This window comes from Piliocolobus tephrosceles, chromosome 15 (genome assembly GCF_002776525.5).
Source record: "Piliocolobus tephrosceles isolate RC106 chromosome 15, ASM277652v3, whole genome shotgun sequence".
Lineage (NCBI taxonomy): Eukaryota > Metazoa > Chordata > Mammalia > Primates > Cercopithecidae > Piliocolobus > Piliocolobus tephrosceles.
The window spans coordinates 38,063,194-38,087,065 of record NC_045448.1 but is presented as its reverse complement, the minus strand read 5'-3'; the positions used below and the strand labels follow the sequence as shown (position 1 = coordinate 38,087,065).

The 23,872-nt window shown below is 39.4% G+C and overlaps 1 protein-coding gene across 3 annotated transcripts in view; it reads right to left on the bottom strand.

The window, feature by feature from the left end:
* Positions 1-23,872, bottom strand: part of RMDN2 (regulator of microtubule dynamics 2) — a 129,192-nt gene that overhangs the window by 22,380 nt on the left and 82,940 nt on the right. Inside the window, exons 11-12 of one of the 3 annotated variants that reach the window (XM_031934165.1) lie at positions 22,185-22,234; positions 2,634-2,850 (exon numbers count right to left, since the gene is read on the bottom strand). The exons of 1 other annotated variant lie outside the window; for it this stretch is intronic. In XM_031934165.1, the coding sequence (XP_031790025.1) occupies positions 2,823-2,850; positions 22,185-22,234 (78 nt within the window). In that variant the 3' untranslated portion in view covers positions 2,634-2,822. Of the gene's footprint in view, positions 1-2,633; positions 2,851-21,685; positions 22,235-23,872 lie in introns of those variants that run through there. One more of the 3 variants, XM_031934166.1, reaches the window with a different exon arrangement.

Below are 23,872 nucleotides of genomic sequence, written 5' to 3'. Positions count from 1 at the left end.
AGAAGGGTCAGCGACTTCTGAGAAATGGGAAAATGGAGTGCCTGGGAGTGCCCAAGAAAGACTGAAAGGACTGTGTGTTGGCTTCCATCCGAGGCTGATCTATGGACTTTGGGATCAGCCAGGCATGAGTTAGAATCCCATTTCTGTGACTCACCGATTGAGTGAAATTAGGCAAGTTCTTTATCCTCTCTAAGCCATAGTTTTCTCATTTGTAAAATAAGGACAATCCCAAATGACTAAATGAATTCAGGATAATCATATGGATTAGTTTTAATCCATATGATTATCATTTAAATTATATGAATATATAATCTTAATCCATGAACATTTAATCTGGTGTGTGTGTGTATAGCATCTGCCTTTTAAACTGTTGCTCAACAAATAGTATTTTCATTGTCACTTGCAAAGCTCAAATCAAAACTGAGAAGGGAACTCCCTTCTCTGTTTGACTACCAGGCGGTACACCTCTATGGGAACCACTAGCCTGGCCCTCGGAGTGCTGAAAGGGGTGAAACCTATCAGGGCAGGGATGGGATAGGAGATGCCAAGAAATGACCCAGTGATCCTCCCCAGGATCAGGTCTGGCCAGCCCAAAGTGTCTCTGCCCTTACTAATGCCAGAATACTTGTCAGTCTCAACCCTGTGGGCTGTGAGAGGCACCCAGTGTAATCAACCCACCTTCCATTCTGATTCCAAAAGGCTTTTACTGGGTTCCTGCCATGTGGCCGGTTTTATTCTAGATACTGTGAATAGAGGTTGATGATGCGTGCTTGGTTTGGCGCTAGCATAGCTCAGCAACATAAAAGAGTGCAAACCACTCCTTCAAAAGCTGAGGCTTCAGCTCCAGGCGCAGCTGGCTCGGCGAAGGGGGTTGCAGGCAGCAGCAGTAACCGGGCCTGAACCGTGCAGGAGACAGTTCAGAGTTTCCCAGAAAACAGCTTGCTCAATACGGGGTATCAGTTTTCCTCCTGGCACTTTACCTCTTGTACCGAGATAACGGAATTAGTAACGCAGAACTCAGCTTATTCTATTGTTGGGGAATCCCAAAAATACCCCAAGGGAGAGAAAGACAAAGTGCTGCACAAAGAGACTCGCAGTCGGCGTCCGCCCTCCCTTGACGGCATCCCCCTTGAGCCCGGGGGACGCTGCACTCCCTCCAGGAGAGGACGCTGCCTCTAAGTCTAAGAGCCTCCAGTGGAAAGCCCCTGAAGCCCTCCCCTGGGCTTGAGATTTTTGCTGGCTGAAATGGAGCCTGGAAGTTCTTTTCTGTGGTTTAGATGGGGAAGGAATGGGGGAAAGAAACGGTTCGGGAAAGGGGAGAATGGAGGTGAGAACAGGGAAGGAAGGTCGCAGGAGCCCCGGAGGTCAGGCTTGCAAGCCAAGTAAGCAAATACCAGGCCCCAGAGGCTTTTGCAGGCTACAGAACACCGAGTTTCGAGAGAATCACATGTTTATCTTCTCTTAAAATTCTCATTCTGAACGATCTGGATGTGACTCAGCTCACGCAGTCGCTAGCTGTGGCACCGTGTGAGCTACTCCAACTCAGGAAGCTTGCCTTTCATCATCAGTAAAATGGGCATCATGACCTTGTGGAATGGATTAAAAGAGCCGAAGTGCATAAAGCTCACGCAGTATCTTTTATAAGCAGTTTGTGGGTTTCCTTCCTTGAATTTCTTTCAAGCTCTCAATAGCCAACGGGAAGCTGAACACACTTTCACACTAAAAATCGGAATTCAGGGAAGTATCACCAGGTTCTGAACTATGTTTTAAGACTCAAGTCAAAAACCGAAACTGAGTCACCACCTAATGTGTGTGCAGCACGTGTTAGGGGCTATGACTTGAATGACAGCTTCTCTCTCCTGGGACTTTCATAAAATTCCTTTGGTGTTGCCGCACACTTCTGGGATTCTCCACAGTGAGCCCATTGCTGAGCCTGTTTCTGCAGCTGTTTACTAAACCAGCAGAATCTAGGGGAATAGTCAGCAAGTCTTCACCAAGTTCTCTTATGTGGGCAGCTTTTGTGGTGTGGCCAGGGTATGAGGATAAAGAGCAACTTGGAAAAGTTTGGGGAGAATTTAAGTAGCTAGAAGAATCTGTCCCTCAGGGAGGAAAGCTGAGAAATCGTTTCCATATTTATGTGTCAATTGCTTTATGTCCATTTATTTGATCTTCCTTACAAAATTTTGCATAGTAGAAAATTTTATCCTCATTTTACAGATGAGGAAACTGAAACTTAGAGAGCTTAGGTCACTTACTCAAGTTCATCCAGGTCATAAAGTGTCAGGTCTGGATTTAAATCAGGTTAAGAGTCCAGTACCTTTTTCTTTTTTATATCATGCTGCCTTTCCCTAGAAGCCAAAATTTCTAGGAAATAAATGGACTGCAGCGACAAAGCAGCACATTTCCCCATGTTCTTTGCTCTTGATCCCTACCTACTCTTTTCCCAGAAATAGACAATAAAGCCACCAGGATACCTGAGACAGCCTTGGTCATCTTTGTACCGTAGCCAGCACAGTGGATTTTTGCCTAGTTACCTTCCCATCAGATTTTAGAAGAAAGAACACTATGTTTGCCAGCTTAGTACAGCATATCTCTTGCTCTGTTTTCTCCCCAGCAGGAACCCGAGGGTCTGTCTCTTTATGTGTTATCATCAGACTGGTAAAGAGTTACCTGTGTCAGCAAAGAAGAAAAGAGCTTTGATGTGAGTTCAGCATGTAAGAAAGTCTTCACTGCTGTCATGCTCTGGCTTGAGCTCTGTCTTTCATCAGGTTCCCCAGGACCCACCACTGCCTGCCAAGATGAATGTAAATGAAGCCGAAGTCTCACAGGGTAAATTCAGCTTCCCAAGACCTGCAGTTGGACAGGGTGGCAAGGAGATGATGATAATTCCATGGTTCCCAGCTTAATTTCTCTTGGGGAAGGGTATGTGGACTCTTGCAAGATCTACATAGTCCACATCATGCAGGACTCCTGTAAACATAAAAGGCAACAACAGTGAAGTGAGTGCATGTTACAAACAAGGCTCAACTCAAAGCTAACAATTCTTCTTTATTAGGATACCACTGATCAGAGCTGCAAAGTGTACTCACATTTGTCATTTCATGTCATTCTTATGTAAATCCTGTAGCTGGGCACAGCAGGAAGAAGTATTTTCATCATGGGCACTTGGCTTGCTCGAGATTACACAGAGCCATGCCTCTGGTTTCCTGGTGCGGTGCTCCTGCAGGTGACAGATGCTCCTGGGTGACGTATCATGGATCTCTCTAAGATGAGATCTTCATGATTCTATATCATAGGCATCTCTTTATCTTCAAGTTGGGCAACATCAACAAGGTTCCCATGAGCATGTGCCCAGCAAGGCTATTCTGTTCCTCTCATCTTTTAATTTTTCTACTTGTCCTCGTTTTTCCTGAGATTTTATTTCCTTCCTAGCTGGCATACCTTTCCCTGCTGTGGTATTCAGACCTAAATAGTGTGTGCACCTATTACCTCTGCAGACTAATTACTCTTTGGTACCATGGTAGAGTTACTGTGTCCAGATACAGTTGTGAATGCTTGGAATGTAACATTAGGAAAGACAGAATTATTGCTTGTAAGTGGATTTGTGGACATCATGGTGCTATGAGAAAACTGAGTTGAAGATGCTCCTGCATCTTGCTGGTTAAACTAGATATAAACCAGTTGCTTAATAATTCACAGCCTATCCCATCTGTTTCCCACCCTCCTTATCTTCCAGGGACTCATTTATTGAATAACTCATTTTACATGCCCCTTTTGTCATATACATTTTTATGTGTATTAGGATGTATTTATGGACTTTATATTCTATTTCACTGATTTGTCTATTTATTCATGATATTTCTTAGAGTATGATAGCCTTACATATGTTTTCTTATCTGGTACGTATTGTTGCCCCTCATTGCTTGACTTTTTTCAGTATTTTCACAGCTACTCTTACTTGTTTGATTTTCCATTTGAACCTTAGAACATAAAAAGAATCTTGTTGGTATTTGTATTGGAATTATATCAAATTTGTAAGTTAATTGAAGGATATTGGATAATTTTAGGATGCCGTCTTCCTAATCAAACTGTAGTGTGTCTTTTTATTTGTTCAAACCTTTGGGGTTCCTTCAATTTCTGCTTGCTTATCAGATATGATTCTTATGTTTATTCCTAGATATTTGATCTTACACAGAGCCATTTTATTGTTAGGGTAAATGTTTTTTGCTTTACCCTAACAAAAACAAAAGCTAAATGAGGCATTACCTTCTAGTACACCTTCTAACTGGCTGTCATCTGTATTTGTCATGGCTATTGATTTCTATATATTAATTCTTTTATTGTTGAAGAACATTTTGTAGTTAGTTCTTTCAGGTTTTTCACACATGTGAGTTTATCTGCCAACATAAATGATACTTACCATACTCTGTTAATGTATTACTTTCAAATATTCTAATTTGTCTTTTCTAATTAGAGCTAGTATCTCTAGAAAATTCAATAATAGTAGTGACAGTGTCATTTTTCCTGTCCTTACTTCAGCATAAATGCTTCTAAATACTTTGTTAGTCGGCATGATGAGCTCAGATAAAAAGCTTTTTTTTTTTTTTTTTTTTTTAATAATAAAACAGTATTCCTTTATTTCTACTTCAGGAAATTTTAAAATCAAGAAAACATTCTTCCCCTTTAAAATATTTTATATTTGTATATGTTTTATGATGAACATTTTAGTAGGGTATCAATATGTATAATTTATAAATAAATAAGTAAATGAATATAAATATATTAGGGGATGCCAATTTTTAAAACTGATTCATGCATAAAATAAAGTTTGGAGACCATGGGTTTAGAGGATTATAATACATTTTTAAAATTAAAACATCATTGTTTACCACATAGAATTTAATCCTTTTTGATAATGCTGAAGATACTTCAGGATCTCTAATGCTTTAGGATCAGCATTAGGGATATTGTTTATCTTATCAGCTGGTTGAAGGTTGGTTAACTAAGAATAAGTCACTGGAAGTTCACTTGTTCGCCTCCGAAAAAGTCTGATCTTTATGGCCCTCTGAATGTCTTCCTCTATGCCAGACAGTTCCAATAAAGCATCTATAACTAGGCTCCCCTAGCCCTCCTGATCTCCCCATCATGCAGGAACCTAATATGTCCAAGATAGTGGTAGAGGGTGAGCCTATGTGGCCTGGGCCCAGCCTCTCTGGATCATCCTCACACAAGTTGAGTGTCATGGCTGACGGAGTATCTTCTTCTCAGTAGAAGTGGGGTAAGAGCTGATACATCTACAGGCAGAGCAATCAAAGGGTGGGAAGAAACCTGACCTCCTAAAGACCCACTGCCTTGCCTCAGCACAGTGGTGACTTCCTGTCAAGGACACTGCTAGAAGTCTTTCTGAGTAGATGATTCTGAAAAGTAAAGAAACACTAATATTCTTTGTAGATACAAAAGAGGAAGAGCAGAGCTAGCTGGAGGGATAAACATCAACAGATTCTTTTTATGGGATGTCTGGCTTTCTGCAAATTTTTACTGAACCAAGACATGTGTTCTTGGTAGATTAATACATGCAGTGCAAAAACTCAAAACAATATGCTGATATATTCCGTAAAGATAATTCCCAGGCTAACTGTGGTTTGTTTTACATTGTCAACAAGAGCAGGAGGTTGGGGGAGGAATCTCATGAACTCCTGAACCTGGAAAGTTTGGATTCCCATGAAATGACTGATCTGAAATCTAGATCTCAAATTCTCTCTCTCTCTTAATTATATAGTGAATATTGCAAATTTAATTCAACTTTAAAAGTATTTATTGAGCCCTATGAAAACACAGAAGCAATATCAGATGTAGCCTTTTAATCTATGTGGAAAATGAGTATGTGTCCATATGGAGTAGATAACAATTCAAAAAATATAGAATTGGATAACAATGTAAGAAACATAGATGGTGTTGTGAAAGGTCAGAGAACTCATGACTGATTGTTGGGATTTTATCACTAGGAGTTTCTTTAAGTACAGCAGAGCAAGAGAGGACAAAAGACACAAGACTTTCATCCCTTTTCCACCAACAATGTTCTGAGACTACAGGCTCAATCTACCTGCTTGACTTTCTATACAGGGGGTTTCTGAAGGTTTGTTTTGATGATCTCACCATGGGATGGGAAGGAAAGGTGAGCTACTTTTAACCAGTTTATGTACTGCCAGTGTTAATGCAAGAAAGAGAAAGTAAAAATCTGCTAGTAACTAACAAGGGTGCTTTTGGCTGCAGAATTATCAAATTTGGTGTCACTGAAGCCAAATAAGCACATGAAAGGATGTTTGACATCACTGGTCAGGGAAGTATGAATAAATCACAGTGAGATATTACTACATGTCTGTTAGAATGGCTAAAATTAAAGACTAAGACTGGCCATCACAAGTGTTGACGAGAACATGGAGCAACTGAAACTCTTTCAATGCGAATGTAAAATGGTACAGCAGTTTGGCAGTTTATTATAAAGCTAACGTATACTTACCATGTGACACAACAATGCCACTTTGGGGTTTTTATGTCCCCCTTCCCTCACCTTTGACCCAAAATAAAAACATGTCTGCCAAAAGAATTGTATGTGATTTTTTTTTTTTTTAATTTTTTGAGACGGAGTCTCGCTCTGTTGCCCAGGCTGGAGTGCGGTGGCGCGATCTTGGCTCACTGCAACCTCTGCCTCCCAGGTTCAAGCGATTCTCCCACCTCAGTTTCCTGAGTAGCTGGGATTACAAGCACCCACCATCATGCCCGACTAGTATTTGTATTTTTGTAGAGACAGGGTTTCACCATGTTGGCCAGGCTGGTCTTGAACTCCTGACGTCAGGTGATCTACCTCCCTCGGCCCCCCAAAGTGCTGGGATTACAGGCGTGAGCCACTGTGCCCAGCCTGTATGTGAATGCTCATTTCAACTTTATTCATAATGTCAAACTGTAAACAACCCCAAATAGGTGAATTTATAATCAAACTATGGCACATTCAAGCTATGCAATACGACTGAGCAACAAAATGGAATGAACTATTGATATATGAATATCATAGATGAATCTCAGAAATGTTCAGCAAATGAAGACAGACTTAAAAGAGTGCACGTTGTATGATTCCATTAATATGGTATTGTAAAAAAAATTAATCTATAGTGACAGAAAGCAGATGTGTGGTTGCCTGAGGCTGGGGTGCAGGTAGGTGGGACAGCGAGTGGGAAGGAAGCCAAGGGAAGTTTTTGGAGTGATGTTCATGCTCTATATCTTGGTTGTGGTAGGGGTTACACTGGTGGGAAAATTTGTTAAAACTCATCGAACTGTACAATTAAAATTTGTGCATTTTACTGTATGTAATTTATACCTCAAAAAAGTTAATGTAAAAAGAAAATGAGGCATTCTTTCTATGAATGGGTTTTAGGGACAGGTAAACCAGTGAGAGAGAGAGCATTCACTTTTGTTTTCGTTTTCAGAAGACTGAGGCTGAGTCACAGGCAGGGGCACTGTTGTGCACAATCTGCTTTGTTGCATGATTCTTTTGAGACCTGACTCAATTTATGGGCTCCTTCCTTGGGCAGGAAACTTAAGTTGGGGTCTCACTATTGTGTCCTGGGAGCGTTAGGTCACTGCATTCTTCATGGGCTCCGGGCATCCCGAGGAAGCATCTGCTCAGGAAGCATGCTCAACCTTGAAACTGAGAAGGGAGGTCAAAAAAGGATGCGCAGCTATTGCTTCCGCACCTCCAGTAAGTTCTTCGCTGTGTAAAGAAGCCAGGTGTTGATAATAGTGATTAATGGCCGGGCCCGGTGGCTCACGCCTGTAATCCCAGCACTTTGGGAGGCCGAGGCAGGTGGATCACGAGGTCAGGGGTTCGAGACCAGCCTGACCAACATGGTGAAACCCCATCTCTATTAAACATACAAAAAGTAGCCGGGCATAATCACATGCGCCTACAATCCCAGCTACTCAGGAGGCTGAGGCAGGAGAATCGCTTGAACCTGGGAGGCAGAAGTTGTAGTGAGCAGAGATTGCACCCCTGCATTCCAGCCTGGGAGACAGAGTGAGACTCTGTCTCAAAAAAAAAAAAAAAAAAAAAAAGTCACTAATACTTAGTTGAGTGAGTGTAGGAAATCCAGATGAACTTTCCTCTCACCCACAGATTTCTCTGGCCAGTTTAGGGAGACAAATGGAAGAGTTCAAATTTGGGGGAGGGGATTTGCAACGGTTAGGTAGATCATAATCACAACTACTTTATGAAATGTAAATTACAGTTCTGTAGAAGTGAAAATTCACATCATTACATCAAAATAAAAAAGGAAACAAAGCACTGGTCAGGGAGGCTGGGAGGTGGGAAAGGGACCTGTAGTTTCAGCTACTCGGGAGGCTGAGGTGGGAGGATCACCTGAGCCAGGAGTTCAAGGCTGCAGTGAGCTATGATTGTATCTGTGAATGGACACTGCCCTCCAGCCTGGGCAACATGGCAAGAGCCCATCTCTAAAAAGACCAAAGTATGACTATGAGCAACCCTTGTGTGGAGAATTGGCTAGTATCCTATGCAAATAAGGGTTTCTTAAGTAGTACAGGGCACCTTACTAGGCCATTCCCATGAATTTATCTCATTTAGAAACCAAACTTCCTATCCAAGGCCCATCTTAAATTACTGTTTTCCTTTCCAATGAACCATTTTTTCTCCCTATGGGAGACACTTAAATGTTCTTGGCCAATTAAACAAATTTTAAGAAGTCTTTTTTTTTTTTTGAAATCCATCTTTTTTAGCTGCCCTAAGCACTTTTTAGAAAAATGAAAACAAAGGAAAAGGAAACAATCAAGAAGTCCCTAAGGACACTAAATTTTAAGTAATTTAAGACATTGTATGGCTCTGAATGTGGTTATTTCCTTGCTGTGCAGGCTAGAGCTAGCAGTCAGTCACCTGGGCTTAGTTTTCACTATCTTAGGAACAAGGTGTGTGACCTTCAGCAAACCTAACCTCTGTACCACTTTTCTGCATGGTCAAATGATGGTGATATCATTTTCTTAACCTATCTTAGTGAGTAAAAAGGTTTCATTGAAATACTAGATGTGGTAACAGTTTGAAAAATTAAATGCTTAGTAAAAATCTGTGTAAAGCCAGCTTTTTACAATTAAAACTTTTAACATGTTATAAACATAATATATGTGCTTTCACTGTATGGACTGGATCTCTAAAGCAATAAACATCATCAGTCATCTTTTACTTTTCCAATACTCTTAAAGGTTGTTAAGAATGATCCTTTGTGGCTGCACTAAATCTTTTTTTTTTTTTTTTTTTTTTTTTTTTTTGAGGCGGAGTCTCGCTCTGTGGCCCGGACTGGAGTGCAGTGGCCGGATCTCAGCTCACTGCAAGCTCCGCCTCCCGGGTTTACGCCATTCTCCTGCCTCAGCCTTCAGAGTAGCTGGGACTACAGGCGCCCGCCACCTCGCCCGGCTAGTTTTTTGTATTTTTTAGTAGAGACGGGGTTTCACCGTGTTAGCCAGGATGGTCTCGATCTCCTGACCTCGTGATCCGCCCGTCTCGGCCTCCCAAAGTGCTGGGATTACAGGCTTGAGCCACCGCGCCCGGCCTGCACTAAATCTTTTTAAGTTTCATACTGAGGTGTTGCAGAACTTACTTTATTATTAAAACAACAGACTGGGAACCGAAGCCTAGAAATGGGATAAGAATTATAATTTCAAGACAAAAGAAAGCAACTGGGTCACAGAAATGATACAATGATTAATCTTCATATGTGGTCTGTACTCCATCCAATGAAGGGTATAACAGTAAAAAATAAAGTAGAATGTACAGAGATCTGTAATGTTTTTGGGGGGAGTAAAAGAGTGTCATGAATTTGGTCTAAGGCTGGCACTGGCATTGTCACAGACTCATTGTCTGATATGGCTTGGCTGTGTCCCCACCCAAATCTCATCTGGAATTATAGCTCCCATAATTCTCATGTGTTGTGGGAGGGACCTGGTGGGAGATAATTGAATCATGGGGGCAGTTTCCCTCATACTGTTCTCATGGTAGTGAGTAAGTCTCATGAGATCTCATGGTTTTAAAGGGGAAACCCCTTTCGCTTGGCTCTCATTCTCTCTTGCCTGCCACCGTGTAAGGCGTGCCTTTAGCCTTCCACCTTCTGCCATGATTGTGAGGCCCCACCAGCCATGTGGAACTGTGAGTCCATTAAACTTCTTTTTCTTTATAAATTACCTAGTATCACGTATGTCTTTATCAGCAGCATGAAAATGGACGAATACAGTCTCTTGTGCCTGATCTGCTAGGCTTCCCCACTTCCTGCCCTCCCCTTCCCTCCACTCTCCCTGCTCCCTGCTCCCTAGTCCTCCTCTCCCTCTTTCTCTACTGTCTCCTTCTCATGTCAAAGCTGAGGGTAGAAATTACTTTTAGTTTTTTTTTTTTTAAAGGAAACTTAGGAACACGTGAAATGTTTTTCTTCTACTTGAGTTGTTTAATTTGGTTTAACAAATGTTAATTGAGCACAGGCTGCCAGGCAGGAGATACAAAGGTAAATAATACAAGGTCCTTGTCCTCACCTTACTGAAGATCTTAGGGCAGGTCAAGCTAAATGAAGACACAAAAAAGTGCTCCATGGCTTTGAGGTGGGTGAGAGCACAACTGGCCATGTGGATCAGAAGGTTTTGTGGCAAAACATCCATCCCTTGGGCCAGGCCTTGAGTGGGAAGGGAGATTTCCATGAGTGGGCATGGGGGAAGGTGGCCCCAAAGGTAGAATAAAAACCAAGCAAAAGGTAGAAGAGCGACAGGTGGGTTTTAAGCAGCACTCAATCCCGTGTGCCTGGAATGCAGACAGTGTGTGTGTGCAGTCGGGGGTGCTGGAGATCTGCTAGAAAGGCAGACTGGGTGGGAGCATGGGGAACGTGAAAGACCTGCTGAGAACTTCAGCCCTTATACTGTAGGCATTGTGGAAGAAGATGGGAAAATATTGCTGTTAGTCTGCTCTTACTCACAGGACTTTATTTGCATGGATATATGCCCACTCAGTCTCCTGTCCTTTGCTTCCCTGCCCCACATAAAAACCGCTGCAGCCTCAGGAAAGTGGTTTGAGAGAGCCATGGCAGATTTGGCTGTGAGGATGGTCAGGAGGCAGTTTCCAACCTCCACATCAGCTGGCTCCAGTTACAGCTTGTTTCCGGGGCCCTGCATTAAGCTTCAGACCCTGACTTTGACCCCCAAGAAGAAGGATATAAAAAGGGGCTTGCTTGGATCCCTGCTCAGAGCCCACAATGACTAAGGCCCTTATTAGGACCCACCCATGACTGGAGGTGAGACGGGGGTAGGAACGGGAGGTGCAGAGGCTGGGCAGAGCTGGATCAGGGGCTGCAGCACAGCCATCTGCACCCAGCTCAATGGGCTCGAAGGGCTGGAGTTCTTGGAGGACTCACCCTGGGGAGAAGGGCTGCTGAGGAAGTTGCTGCATGCCATTACTCGCAAGAAATGAAGCTGAGAGGAGCTTTTCTAAATGATCCATAATAAGAAAGAAAAATGTCAATTAGTTGTGTTAGTGGAAAAACCAATATTTCATCCTCTATCCTTTCAATAGAAAATGACATTAAAAATCAATGCCATATGATGAAGCAAACAAAGAGTATGTAAAAGAAAGTATTCTAGATGTACCATGCAGTTAATAATAAAATGTTATTTTTCTGGATGTGATAATTGTGGTATTTGTCAACTTTGAAAATTTTATAATTTGTCATGACGTCTTTTGCATTCTAAATAGTCACTTTCATACTTAATTTTGTGTTTGTAATTTTGTATTCTTTTTCTTAAGATTCTCCAAATTGTGTAAGTTTCAGGGTCCCTGAAATTTGGATCAGCCTCTGGATAGTCCCCATAATTTTAGCTCTATAAATGTTTGACTAATTACAATTGCAAAGTACACTGAGCTCTGAGGACTGAAGAACACAAGGGAAATAAAATGCATTTCAAACAAAGAGACAAAATAAATAAATGAATTAGTGGCTTGGCTGGGAAGTCACTATCGTTATAACTAGGATGTTTTAAAGATCAGGACAGTCAATGTTGGACTCCAGATGAATTCCACACCCTACATGGTGGGGCCAGTCTGTCTGAGAGTGGCAGTCCAATTAGGGCTTAGCTATTAATGCCACAGTTATGTGGCATTAACAATTTCCAATGGCATTTCCACATGCGATTTTCAGCAGATTATTTTCCCAATTAGATTTCCCAGTTTTAAATTAGGTGGGCTGTGTAAACATAAAGTATGCAAGGAGAAGGAAAAGTATAATTTAACTCTCCATATGCAATTTTATTTGCCAAAGCACAAGGTTACTATTGAAAAATGGACAAACAAAAAATTGTCTCAGAGCTCTAACCAAAGTCTAATTTAATAAGTAATTCCATAGTACAAGTGTGTCAATTTGCTTTATCGAGTGGAAGCATTTGAAACATTATAAAAACTTGTTTAAAAAAGAAATGTAATACTTTTGAGTTTTTTTTATCTATAAAATAATGGTTTATAGGACTGGAAAGTGTGGTGAGGAGCAGATTTTTAAAATATCACAATGTTACAAAGTTACAACTTTCAAGAGCTACAACTTCTGGCTTTCAAAATCTGAAACAGGGACACAATATAAAAAGAATGGTTTTCAAGATATTGGACAGCAAGAAAGAAAGTACAGCGACCCCTGAGAGATGGGTAACAAACAAGATGAACCTTCTAATTGTCTCAGCTTACTGCTTCAAGACAGCATCCAGGCCTGTGTATGGAGCAGAAACACAAAAGGAGTCGAGAAGTCTCCTTGTGCTGAGGAGACACAGAGCTGAGGCTATGGAGAGACCAAAGCAGGTAGAGGGCTTGAAAGACACTTGATGTAATTCACCTTTAAAGCATATGCATGTTGTTTCAGTGCACATGGAATGTTTACCAAAATGGAACATATTCTGGGCCACAGAACAAGTCTCAACAAGTCTGAACAGATTCAAGTCATCCAAAATGCTGACCATGATGACATTAAATTAGAAATCAATTAAAGAAAGATACCTAAAAAAAAAAAAAAAAAAAAAAGGCTGGGAACTAAACAGACTTTTAAATAACCCATGAATGAAAGAAAAAAGTAAAATAGAAATTAGAAATTATTTTTCATTGAATGAACATGAAAACATATCAAAATTTGCAGGATACTGCTAAGGTGGTACTTAGAAATTTATAGCACTAAATGCTTACAGTAGAAAGGAAGTAGACTAGGGATAGCATTAGGAGAAATACCTAATGTAGATGATGGGTGTAGCAAACCACCATGGCACATGTATACCTATGTAACAAACCTGCACGTTCTGCACATGTATCCCAGAACTTAAAGTATAATTTAAAAAAAAAAGAGAAAAGAAGTAAAGTCTTACATCAATGACTTCAGCTTCCACATTAAGACACTAGAAGCATAAATAAAACCCAAAGTAAGGAGAAGGAAGAAAATGTTAAAGTTGAGAGTGGAAATCAATGAAATAGAAAATAGAAAAAGAGAAAAATCAATGAAACCAAAAGTTGTTTCTTTGAGAAGCTCAACAACATTGATAAACTTCCAGCCATTGGTTATGTTACCTGTACGGTTTTTGTTGGAAGAAACATATACAAAACAGGAAATAGGGAAAACACAAATTACGAATATTAAGAATGAAAGAGGTGGCATCACTACACATTTTATAGATAATAAAAGGGAATATTATTAAATTTGTGCCAATACATTTGACAACTTAAATGAAATAGAAAAATAGACAAATTCTTTGAAAGATACAAACTACCAAAGATCACTCCAGAGGAAAGATAATCTAAATAGCCCTGTATCTCTTAAAAGAATTGAAGTTGAAACCGCACTTGAAAACTTCCCCCAATAAAGAAAACTCCAAGTTCAGATGGGTTCACGAGTGAATTCCACTAAATATTTAAGGGAGAAACAATATCAAGTCTACATAAAGTTTTCAAGGAAAATGAAGATGGGGGGATACTTTTCAACTCATTCCCTGAAACCAGTATTACTCTGATACCAAAACCAGAAAAAGACTTTACAGGAAAACTACAAACCAATATCCATTGTAAATATTTATGCAAAAATTTAAAATAAAATTTTAGCAAATCCACTGATACAATAAAAAGAAAACATGTTAGGACTAAGTTAATTTTATCCCAAGAATGCAAGGCTGTCTTAATATTTAAAAATTCAATCAAATATAATTCATCATACAAACTAAAACAGTAAAACCATATGATCATCTCAACGAACACAAGTTTGACAAAATTCAGTATTAATTCCATTAAAAAACTCAGCAAAATAAGAACAAAAGAGAGTTTCTCAACCAGAAAAAGGGTATCTACAAAAAAACCTACAGGTAACATTATGATCAATGGCAAAAAATGGCATGCTTTCCCCTCAGATCAGAAATAAAATAAGAACGTTTGCCCTCTTATATTCAATGGTGTATTGAAAGTTCTAGTCTGTACAATAAGGCAAAAACAAAACAAAACCTTCAGATTAGAAAGAAAGAAGTAAAACTGTCTTTATTCACAACTAATATAATCACAGTTGTAGAAAATCTAATGGAATCTACAAAAAAGCTACCAGAAATAATAAGTGAGTTTAAAGAGGCTGCAGGATGCAAGATCAGTTTACACTATTGAATTTCTATATACAATAAAAAAATCAGAAATTGAAATTGAAAATATAATATATAATAGCAATAAAATATGAAACACTTAGGAATAAGTTTGACAAAAATGTGAAAGACCTGTACATTGAAAACTGCAAAATATTGCTGAAAGGAACTAAAGACCTAAATATATTAAGAGGTACACTATATTCATGGGTTGAAAGACTTAAAATTGATGTCAATTTAAATTGATCAATGTAATCCCAATAAAGAAAATCACAGCCACTTTTTTGTTGATGGAAATTTTAAAAACTAATTCTAAAATTCATATGGAAATGCAAATAACCTAGAGCAGTCAAAAGAAAACAAAAACAAAGTTGGAGGAGTAACACTACCTGGTTTCAAATCTATAAAGCTACATTAATCAACATGGTGTAGTATTGGTGTTGTGATCAATAAATAGATCAATGGAACAAAATAGAAAGTCCAGAAACAGACCCATGCATATATGGAAAGCTGATTTTGAGAAAGGTACAAAGCCAAGTCTATGGAGAAACAATAGTCTTTTCAACAGATTTGGAGGCAAAACTTCATTAGATATGTTATAGAGTATTAGATAGATGGCAAGTTTATAAATGTAAATGCTGAAATAATTAGATATTCAAATAACAAATGAACTTCAAGCCACACTCCAAACTATATACAAAAACCAAAACGTCTCAATTTAAATAATGGGCAAAATATTTGAAGAGATACTTCACCAAAGAAGATACACAAATGACAAACAAATGCATGAAAAAATGCTCAACATCATTTGTCATTAGAGAAGTACAAATTAAAACCTCTATCAGATATACTACACGCCTAGTGCAGTAGCTAAAATTAAAAAGACTGACCCTACCAAGTGTTGTTAAGAAAGTCAAGCAAGCGGAACTCTCAGGCACTGTTGGTGAGAATGTAAAATGGTAAAACCACTTTGGAAAACAGTTTGACTGTTTTTTATAACGGTAGATATAACATCTACCATACTTCCTACTTCTGGGTATTTAGCTAAGAGAAATGAAAGTATATGTACATTCAAAGACATTTATATGAATTTTCATAGAAGATTTGTTTGTTATAATCAAATACTGGAAACAGGCCAAATGTCCTATCAATAGATAGGAGTGGAGAAACAAACTATGGTATATTTCTGTTATAAAATACTGCTCAGAAATGAAAAGAAATGAATTATCAGTACATGTTACCACATGGATGAATCCTAAAATAATTACGCTGAGTGAAAGAAGTCAGACAAAAGGGTATATAACACAGAGTTCTACTTATATAAAATACTAGAAAATGTAATCTATAATGACAGAAAGCAGATGAGTCGTTATTTGGAATGGGGGTGCATAGAGAGACGCAAGAGGGAGAGATTAGCAACGGGCATGAAGAAACATTTGAAGTGATGAAAATGTTTGTTACCTTAACTGTGGTGATGGTTTTGTGGGTGTACACATGTCAAAATTTATTAAATTATGTACTTTAAATACATGCAATTTTTTGTATGTCAATTGTATCTCAATATTTTTTAAAACTCAACCTTATGATTTGGCTTCAAGTATCTAAAGCAAAATATAGGTTGAGGGGCTTCAAAATCACAGTACTTCAAGTATTAACTTTACTTGGTTCTAAAATGTATCTTGTCTTTGTAAAATCAACTATTCTTGTTAATTTCCCAATCAACAGGCCACAAAGTCCATAACCAAAGCTTTCTCAACACACTCAGTTCAAGTAGATCAAGTCATTAAAAACAGGCTTCACTACCTTATCTTGTGGAGGAGGGGAAGGAAAAGGCGGGTATATGAAAAAAATATGATACAAAATACATAAATACATTGTTGGAAATTTATGATGCAAAACTAGAAAATGTCTATCAATATCCAAAATATAAATATAAGATTTTTCTTTACCTTTTCTCCCTTTGTTTTTCTTCTTTCTTTACTGCCCTCTACTTTTTAAAATTCTTTTTTCCCTTTCCCTTGTTTCCTTTTTTACCTTCTGTCTTTCCACGCTTTCACTTCCCACAATTCAATTCTCCCATTTGCTGGCAGGATTGTACAGGGGCTGACCGCAGCATGGACTCTGGAGCAGTCTGCCCAAGTCCAGATCTTTTGCTCACGGTGTTAGATATGGTAATACCCTGTGCTTTAGCTCCTCTATGGGGTAATATCAAATGTTTTTTCTTCATAGGTTGCTATGAGGTTCAAATGTGTTAATATAAGAAAAACACTTGGAATAGGTAATCACCAGGTAAGTGTTAGCATTTTATAGCCTCCATTCTACATCAGACATACTGGACTCCAATCAATTAGACATAAACAGCCCTGGGCTCAAAGAAAGCAGAAGTGAGATTCCAAGGGCTGGAAATCAGTCCTGGCTTGGTCACTACAGTTGTCTGACCCCGACCCTGTTACTTACACATCAACGCTTAAACCATTTATTGGTAAAATGAGTTTAGTGTAAAAGCTAACCCCATTCACCTTGTACCACTGCTTTTTGAAATTCAAAAGTATAAAAATATTATCAAATGAAAAGCCCTTTGATAACTTTTAGGCACAAATGAGAAGTGGCATGGATTTTCATATTACAATGAAGGCCATTTGTTATTTAGTAAGAAAGATAATATCGCAATTACATGGACATCACTAAAATTTTAGTGGACCACTAAGTTACCTGTTTAATGTTTTATGAGAAATTGCAACATACAGTTTGATTCTTATCTTCTGAAATCAAACATATTCAAAGTTTGGGTCAGAACTCCCCCTTTCCAAAGTTGTACACGAAGTCTCTTGAGAAGTTAGCAGTTTGGGTACTTCATCTGTGAGTGGCAGATGTACCATCAGCTTGGACTTCGTGATCCAGCAGGAACAATCCTCATTTCAGGAACACTGCAGCTATTCTGTCTTCTCTGAGGTCAAGCAGCATGAGTGGTGAGTGAAGTAACCATAGAAAACCAGAGTCCCCATGGCTCACTTTGCATGAAATTCCTTGGAGTAAGTGTAATATTCTACATATAATCCTGTCATTCAAGAAAATCACTCAGTTTTTAGAAAGTAGGGGTATTTAATATAGAAACCGTTTTTACTTGGCCTCATTACAGATAACTTCTTTATTTTGGTTTGTTTCCTCATCTTTATCTACACAGTACCTTTTATATATCTGTTGTGAGTAACTAAGACTAGACTAAGGAGTCAAAATAAGCCGTGTTTAAGTACCAACTCTTTCCACTTGTTAAGAAAGGTCTGTGGCAAGTTATTTACTCCAAGCCTCAATTATGTCATTACCTATATGGAAAGAACACCACCTCCCTCATTGGACTGGATTGAGGATTAAATTGACAAAATATCCTACGTATCCTCTATAGCAGGGGTCCCTAATCCCCAGGCCACAGGCTGGTAGTGGTACTGGTAACTGGCTTGTGGCCTGTTAAGAACTGGGCCTCACAGCAGGAGATGAGCGGTGGGCAAGTGAGCAAAGCTTCATCTGTATTTACAGCTCCTCCCCATTGCTCGTATTACCACCTGGGCGCCTCCTCCTGTCAGATCAGTGGTGGCATTAGTAGGGCAAATCCTACTGTGAACTGTGCATGCGAGGGATGTACGTTGCGTACTCCTTATGAGAATCAATGCCTGATAGGTCTGCCACTGTCTCCCATCACCCCCGGATGGGACCACCTAGTTGCAGGAAAACAAGTTCAGGGCTTCCACTGGTTCTACATTATGGTGGGTTGTATAATTATTTCATTATATATTACACTGTAATAATAATAGAAATAAAGTGCACACTAAATGTAATGCACTTGAATCATTCCGAAACCATCCCCCTACCCCCAGGTCCAGGGAAAAATTGTCTTCCACGAAAATGGCCCCTGGTGCCAAAAAGGTTGGGAACCACTGCTCTATAGCACACCCTTCTAGGTTATCAGATTCTAGTCCTGTTCACGGTTTTTGAGCTATTTAGCAATTATTTGCAATGTTTTTAATTTTAAAAAATTATTTTTGAATTAAAAAAAAAATTTTTTTGAAACAGAGTTTCACTCTGTCACCCAGAGTGCAGTGGAGAGTAGAGTGGAGTGGCGCAATTACAGCTCATCACAGCCTTGACCTCCTGGGTTGAAGTAATCCTCCCACCTCAGCCTCCCGAGTAGCTGTAACTACGGGCATGCACCACCACGCTCAGCTAATTTTTGTAGAGATGGGATTTCACCATGTTGCCCAGGCTTGTCTTGAACTCCTGAGCTCAACTGATCCTCCAGTCTCAGCCTCCCAAACATAATTTCTCTGATTATATGGCTTTATGAGGAATACAGATATGACAGTATGACTCTGGAAGGGGGCATACAGCAGGGAGTTAATGGTCTTTTGAAGGGTTATTACCATAATGAGGAGGGGAATTCCCTCTGTTAATACTCATTTGTAGAAATGGCTAAATGTGTCAGAAACTCCTAATTCTCTAAAGAGTGAATTAGGAGTACTACATTTCTATTGGGTCAAGCCCATATCCAGAAACAACTACGCTGATTACCCAATCAATGGACATCAACTTGTCCATCGAAGACATATTATGAGAAACAAGAATTTTATTAAAATATAATAAATGAACACTGATTAGATCTTATGTCAGGTTCCAATTATGAGTCCTAAATCCCACTGTTACCCACTAGTAGTGTTTCTTGATAGTCCTCATAATTCATAAAGGAAGTGTTTGTACCACTCTGCCGGAATGAGTTGCTCCCACAAAACCTACAACATAGTTGATTCTATGTCATTTGCTGCTAGCTGGATTCACCTTTCTATACTTACATATTCCTTTGGCTGTTTAGAGATAGCCAGAGGTATCCATAGCCTCTCAGCATATCCATGACAGAACCTACAAGACTCTTGCCCCATCTAGCCATGAGTTTCAACATTAGACCAGTTGTCAGAGGAAAGTGGGTGAGAACCAGCTGGACTGATTCAGTATCTTGATTGACCATTATAGAAGATGGGGCTAGGGGGTTGCTTAATTTACCTAACCAGAATGTCTACATCAGGGCTTGAAATTTTGAGTTTATAAATGTGTGCGTGTGTGTGCATCTGCATGCACGCTCATGTATTTGGGACAGTAAACAGAAAATCCAAGTTTTTACTCTGATTTCCAAGATTAGGCTGATTAAGAGGTAGCAGGGAATCTTTATAGCTCACTGCTAAGTTCAACATAAAAAATCATTTTATTTATTATTAAAAACTGGGAAATATAGGAAATAAAATAAGCTCCACAGAAACATAAACTACTACTATTTTAGTGTATTCCCTACCAGATGCTCTTCTGTGTTTATTTTCATACTGTTGAGATCTTCATGTTACCTGGTGGGGGCGGGGGACAGTCCTTGCTCCCATGGCGGCGGGCCACTTCCAAGATGGTGGCAAGCCTCATGTTCTCTGACCTGGGGTTCTTGGCCTCACAGATTCCAAGGAATGGAATCTTGGGCCATGCAGTGAGTGTTATAGCTCTATTAGAAGCCGTGGGTCATGGAACAGAACCACGGAACCCAGTGACTAGTGTTCAGCTGGATTAGGATGAACCCAGGCACTTAGCTGTGCAGGAACAACAGTAAGCCTTTAGCCCGATCGGGAGTGGCAATGGGCGCCTCACTGGATCAGAAGCATAGCGGACACCCTGCTGGATCTGGAGGGATGGAAGTCAGCGGCGGGTCTGTGACGGCGGCAAACAGCAGTGGTGAACAGCGACCGAAAGCTCAGCTTCAGCCATAACAAAGCACAGACCAGAAGAGCGCAGTTGCAAAATTTAATAGTGAAATAGAGTGAAAACAGAGCTGCCATATAAGGGGAGGGGACCCAAAGGGGGTTGCCTGCTGGCTCGAAGGCCTGGGTTTATATCCTGATCCTTGTCCCTCCCGCTGTGCTCTCAGGCAATAGATGATTGCCTATTTCTTTACCTCCTGTTTTTGCCTAGTTAGCATTTTAGTGAGCTCTCTGATTGGTCGGGTGTGGGCTAAGTTGCAAGCTCCCTGTTTAAAGGTGGATGCGGTCACCTTCCCAGCTAGGCTTAGGGATTCTTAGTCCGCCTAGGAAATCCAGCTAGTCCTGTCTCTCACTATGTATGTACTATTTTTGACTTATACTTGCACTTAAGATGTTCTGTGCAATTGCCTATATCATTTTTGTAATTTTTAATGTCAAAATGTTATTCAATTGTAGTTATATTTCAATGTGGCTGCTTTCTTACTGTTGGACATAGTGTTAGGCTGTTATGAACATTTGTGAATCAGTCACTGAACTTTACTCTTTATGATTATTTCCATGACTAAAGATTTAATACTTTTCAAAGGCTGTCAATAAATTTTACCAAAGGTTTGTGCCAAAGTACTTTTTAAATTTCTTTTATATTTTCATATTTGATGTACCCAGGTGACAAAATATTCTCTCACTAACCGTGTATAAGAATGCTCCATCTCATAACAATACTGCCAGCGTTGAATGCTTCCTGAATGAAGAAAATAATCCTTGCTGGTGTCAGGCCTCTGAGCCCAAACTAAGACATCTTCTCCCCTGTGACCTGCATGTATATGTCCAGATGGCCTGAAGCAAGCAAAGAATCACAAAAGAAGTCAAAGTGGCTGTTTCCTGCCTTAACTGACGACATTCCACCACAAAAGAAGTGAAAATGGCTGGTCCTTGCCTTAACTGATGACATTACCTTGTGAAATTCCTTCTCCTGGCTCATCCTGGCTCAAAAGCTCCCCCACTGAGCACCTTGTGATCCCCACCCTTGCCAGCCAGAGAACAATCCCCTTTGACTGTAATCTTCCATTATCTACCCAAATCTTATAAAACAGCCCCACCCCTACCTCCCTTCACTGACTCTCTTTTCGGACTCAGCCCGCCTGTACCCAGGTGAAATAAACAGCCTTGTTGCTCACACAAAGCCTGTTTGGTGGTCTTTTCATTCGGACGCGAGTGAAATCTAGTTTGATGGTAAAAGAGTATTTTATTGTAATTTTATTCACATCTTTTGATTACAAGACTACATCTGTTAGTTTTTTCTCTTCTGCCAACAACTTGTTCATGTCCTTTGCTCAGTTTTCCAGGTTTCATCCACATTAATGAAATTATTTTGTTTTATGAAGTCTCCATTGAAACAATAAAATACTCATGATTATTCATTTTATTGGATTTAAATATTTAAAGAAATATTCTGAAGGCTGCAGTTTATTGATAAGAAAAATACAAAGCATACATGTTTATAGATTATGTATTGACATTATAGTATATAGATTCTCCAAATAACATAATTAATTTTGTAGTGCTACTAGTGGAATGCATTCTGCAGAAACATGGCTTTACCTTCAAATCTGAGCACAATACCCTTACATCAAAAATGAAGAAAAGGATAATAAAACTTTGATTCATTTAAATTTTGGTAGATCACATCTGATTTGTTGAAGAGTAAATTCGGTTATTTACCTCTTCAAGGAAGTCATTATTTTTTGCATCTCTTTCTGTGCCTCTTTATCCTATGAAGAAAATACAAATACATAAGGAAATTTCATGCATTCATCTTGATACTCTAGTGTGCTGAAATAGACTTACATTAACTTGAGGAGATTCCCCAACATGAGAACTTCAAAGTTCACGAAGGTACGTGCAGTCACCAAATACCTTCCCTAATTCAGGTCACTGACAGTGTTTTATTATTCTTTTTAATAATTTTCTTTTTTTTTATTTTAACAAGTTGCTTTTGTCTTAGTGAGTGTTTTATACAGCATTAATCCTCACATGTCCTGGAGTGTTGTTCTATGAGTAAAGGGTTTATCGTGTTTATTTCATTGAATTCCTTCTCCAGCATGAATTATCTAGTGTTTTCCCAACAGGTTTCTTCCTCCTGGAAAAAACTTGCCACTTTCTTTCCTGTTTTACTCTTAAGTTTTTTCTGCATATCAAGGGTTGAGCTTTGCCTGAAGGGTGTAGGGTTTAGCCCTGTGGGAGCTCTCTGGTATCTAAAAGATAGCATCTTTCAGCTAGATGGAAACTTGAGTGAGACCACCTATAAAGGTTAGGGCTGAGGTTGAAGGCTCTTCCAAATGCTGTACATTTATAGGGTTTCTCTCCATGTGCATTGTCTCATTATAAGATGAGATCATTAAATCAAGACTTTTCCACATTGATCACATTCATATGGCTTCTCTCCAGTGTTAATTCACGGTGTTGTTTAAAGGATAAATGGTCACTGAAGGCATTTCCACACTGACTACAGACAGAGTTTCTCTCTTGACTTCTCTGGTATGAATAAGTTAGCTCTCTGGATGAAGTGTTTCCTACATTCATTACATTTATGGAGTTTCCCTCCAGTGTGAGCTAACACATGTTGAGTCAATGTTGAGCTGTGACAACTTCCTCATACTCACTATATTCACAGGGCTCCTCTCCACTGTGACATCTCTGCCACTGAGGACATAACAGGCTGTTAAAGCCTTGCTCAAATACCTTCATTTATTCATTTATTTTCCCACATATGAATCTGATGCCGAGCATTCAGTATAGTCCCTAGTTAACATCTTCCACGTTGGTTACATTCATGTGGTGTGTTACTCTCCTTTGCATACAGAAGTTTTCTCCTTTTTAGTAGGTCAGCTGCATAGCTATATGATTAATTTTAAGGTTTTCATTATGTTTCAAGCACTAAATATATTGGCTATATTTATGCAACCGCTGTCTTATAAGAACTCAGGTTATGGTTTGGGGCTCAGGTTATTCCTTTTCTCCAAGATTTGAACTATCCACACCTTCGAGCTGAGATAGCACACTTTCTCCAGCCTCAAATTAAAGTCATGTGATTGTGCTGCATTCCTAATTTGGCCCTCCCCAGGCCAATTCTGCTGTGGAGGAACACAGTTCACCCTTACAAATCTCAGTGTTGACATGTTGTTAGATCGCTCCTTCCTGCAGATATTCTACATGGAAGTTCTGTCTTTGTTTCTAAGACTTTACTGCCTGGATGCTGGTTTTGAGGATTTTCTCCAGAATCACATCTCTGTGCAGCTTCCTCTGAGATGGGTCTAGCAGGGTCTACTCTTTCTGAGTAAAATCCAAAGCCATATCCTTAAAGGTCAACATTTCCTTTTTTTTTTTTTTTTTTTTTTTTTTTTTTTTTT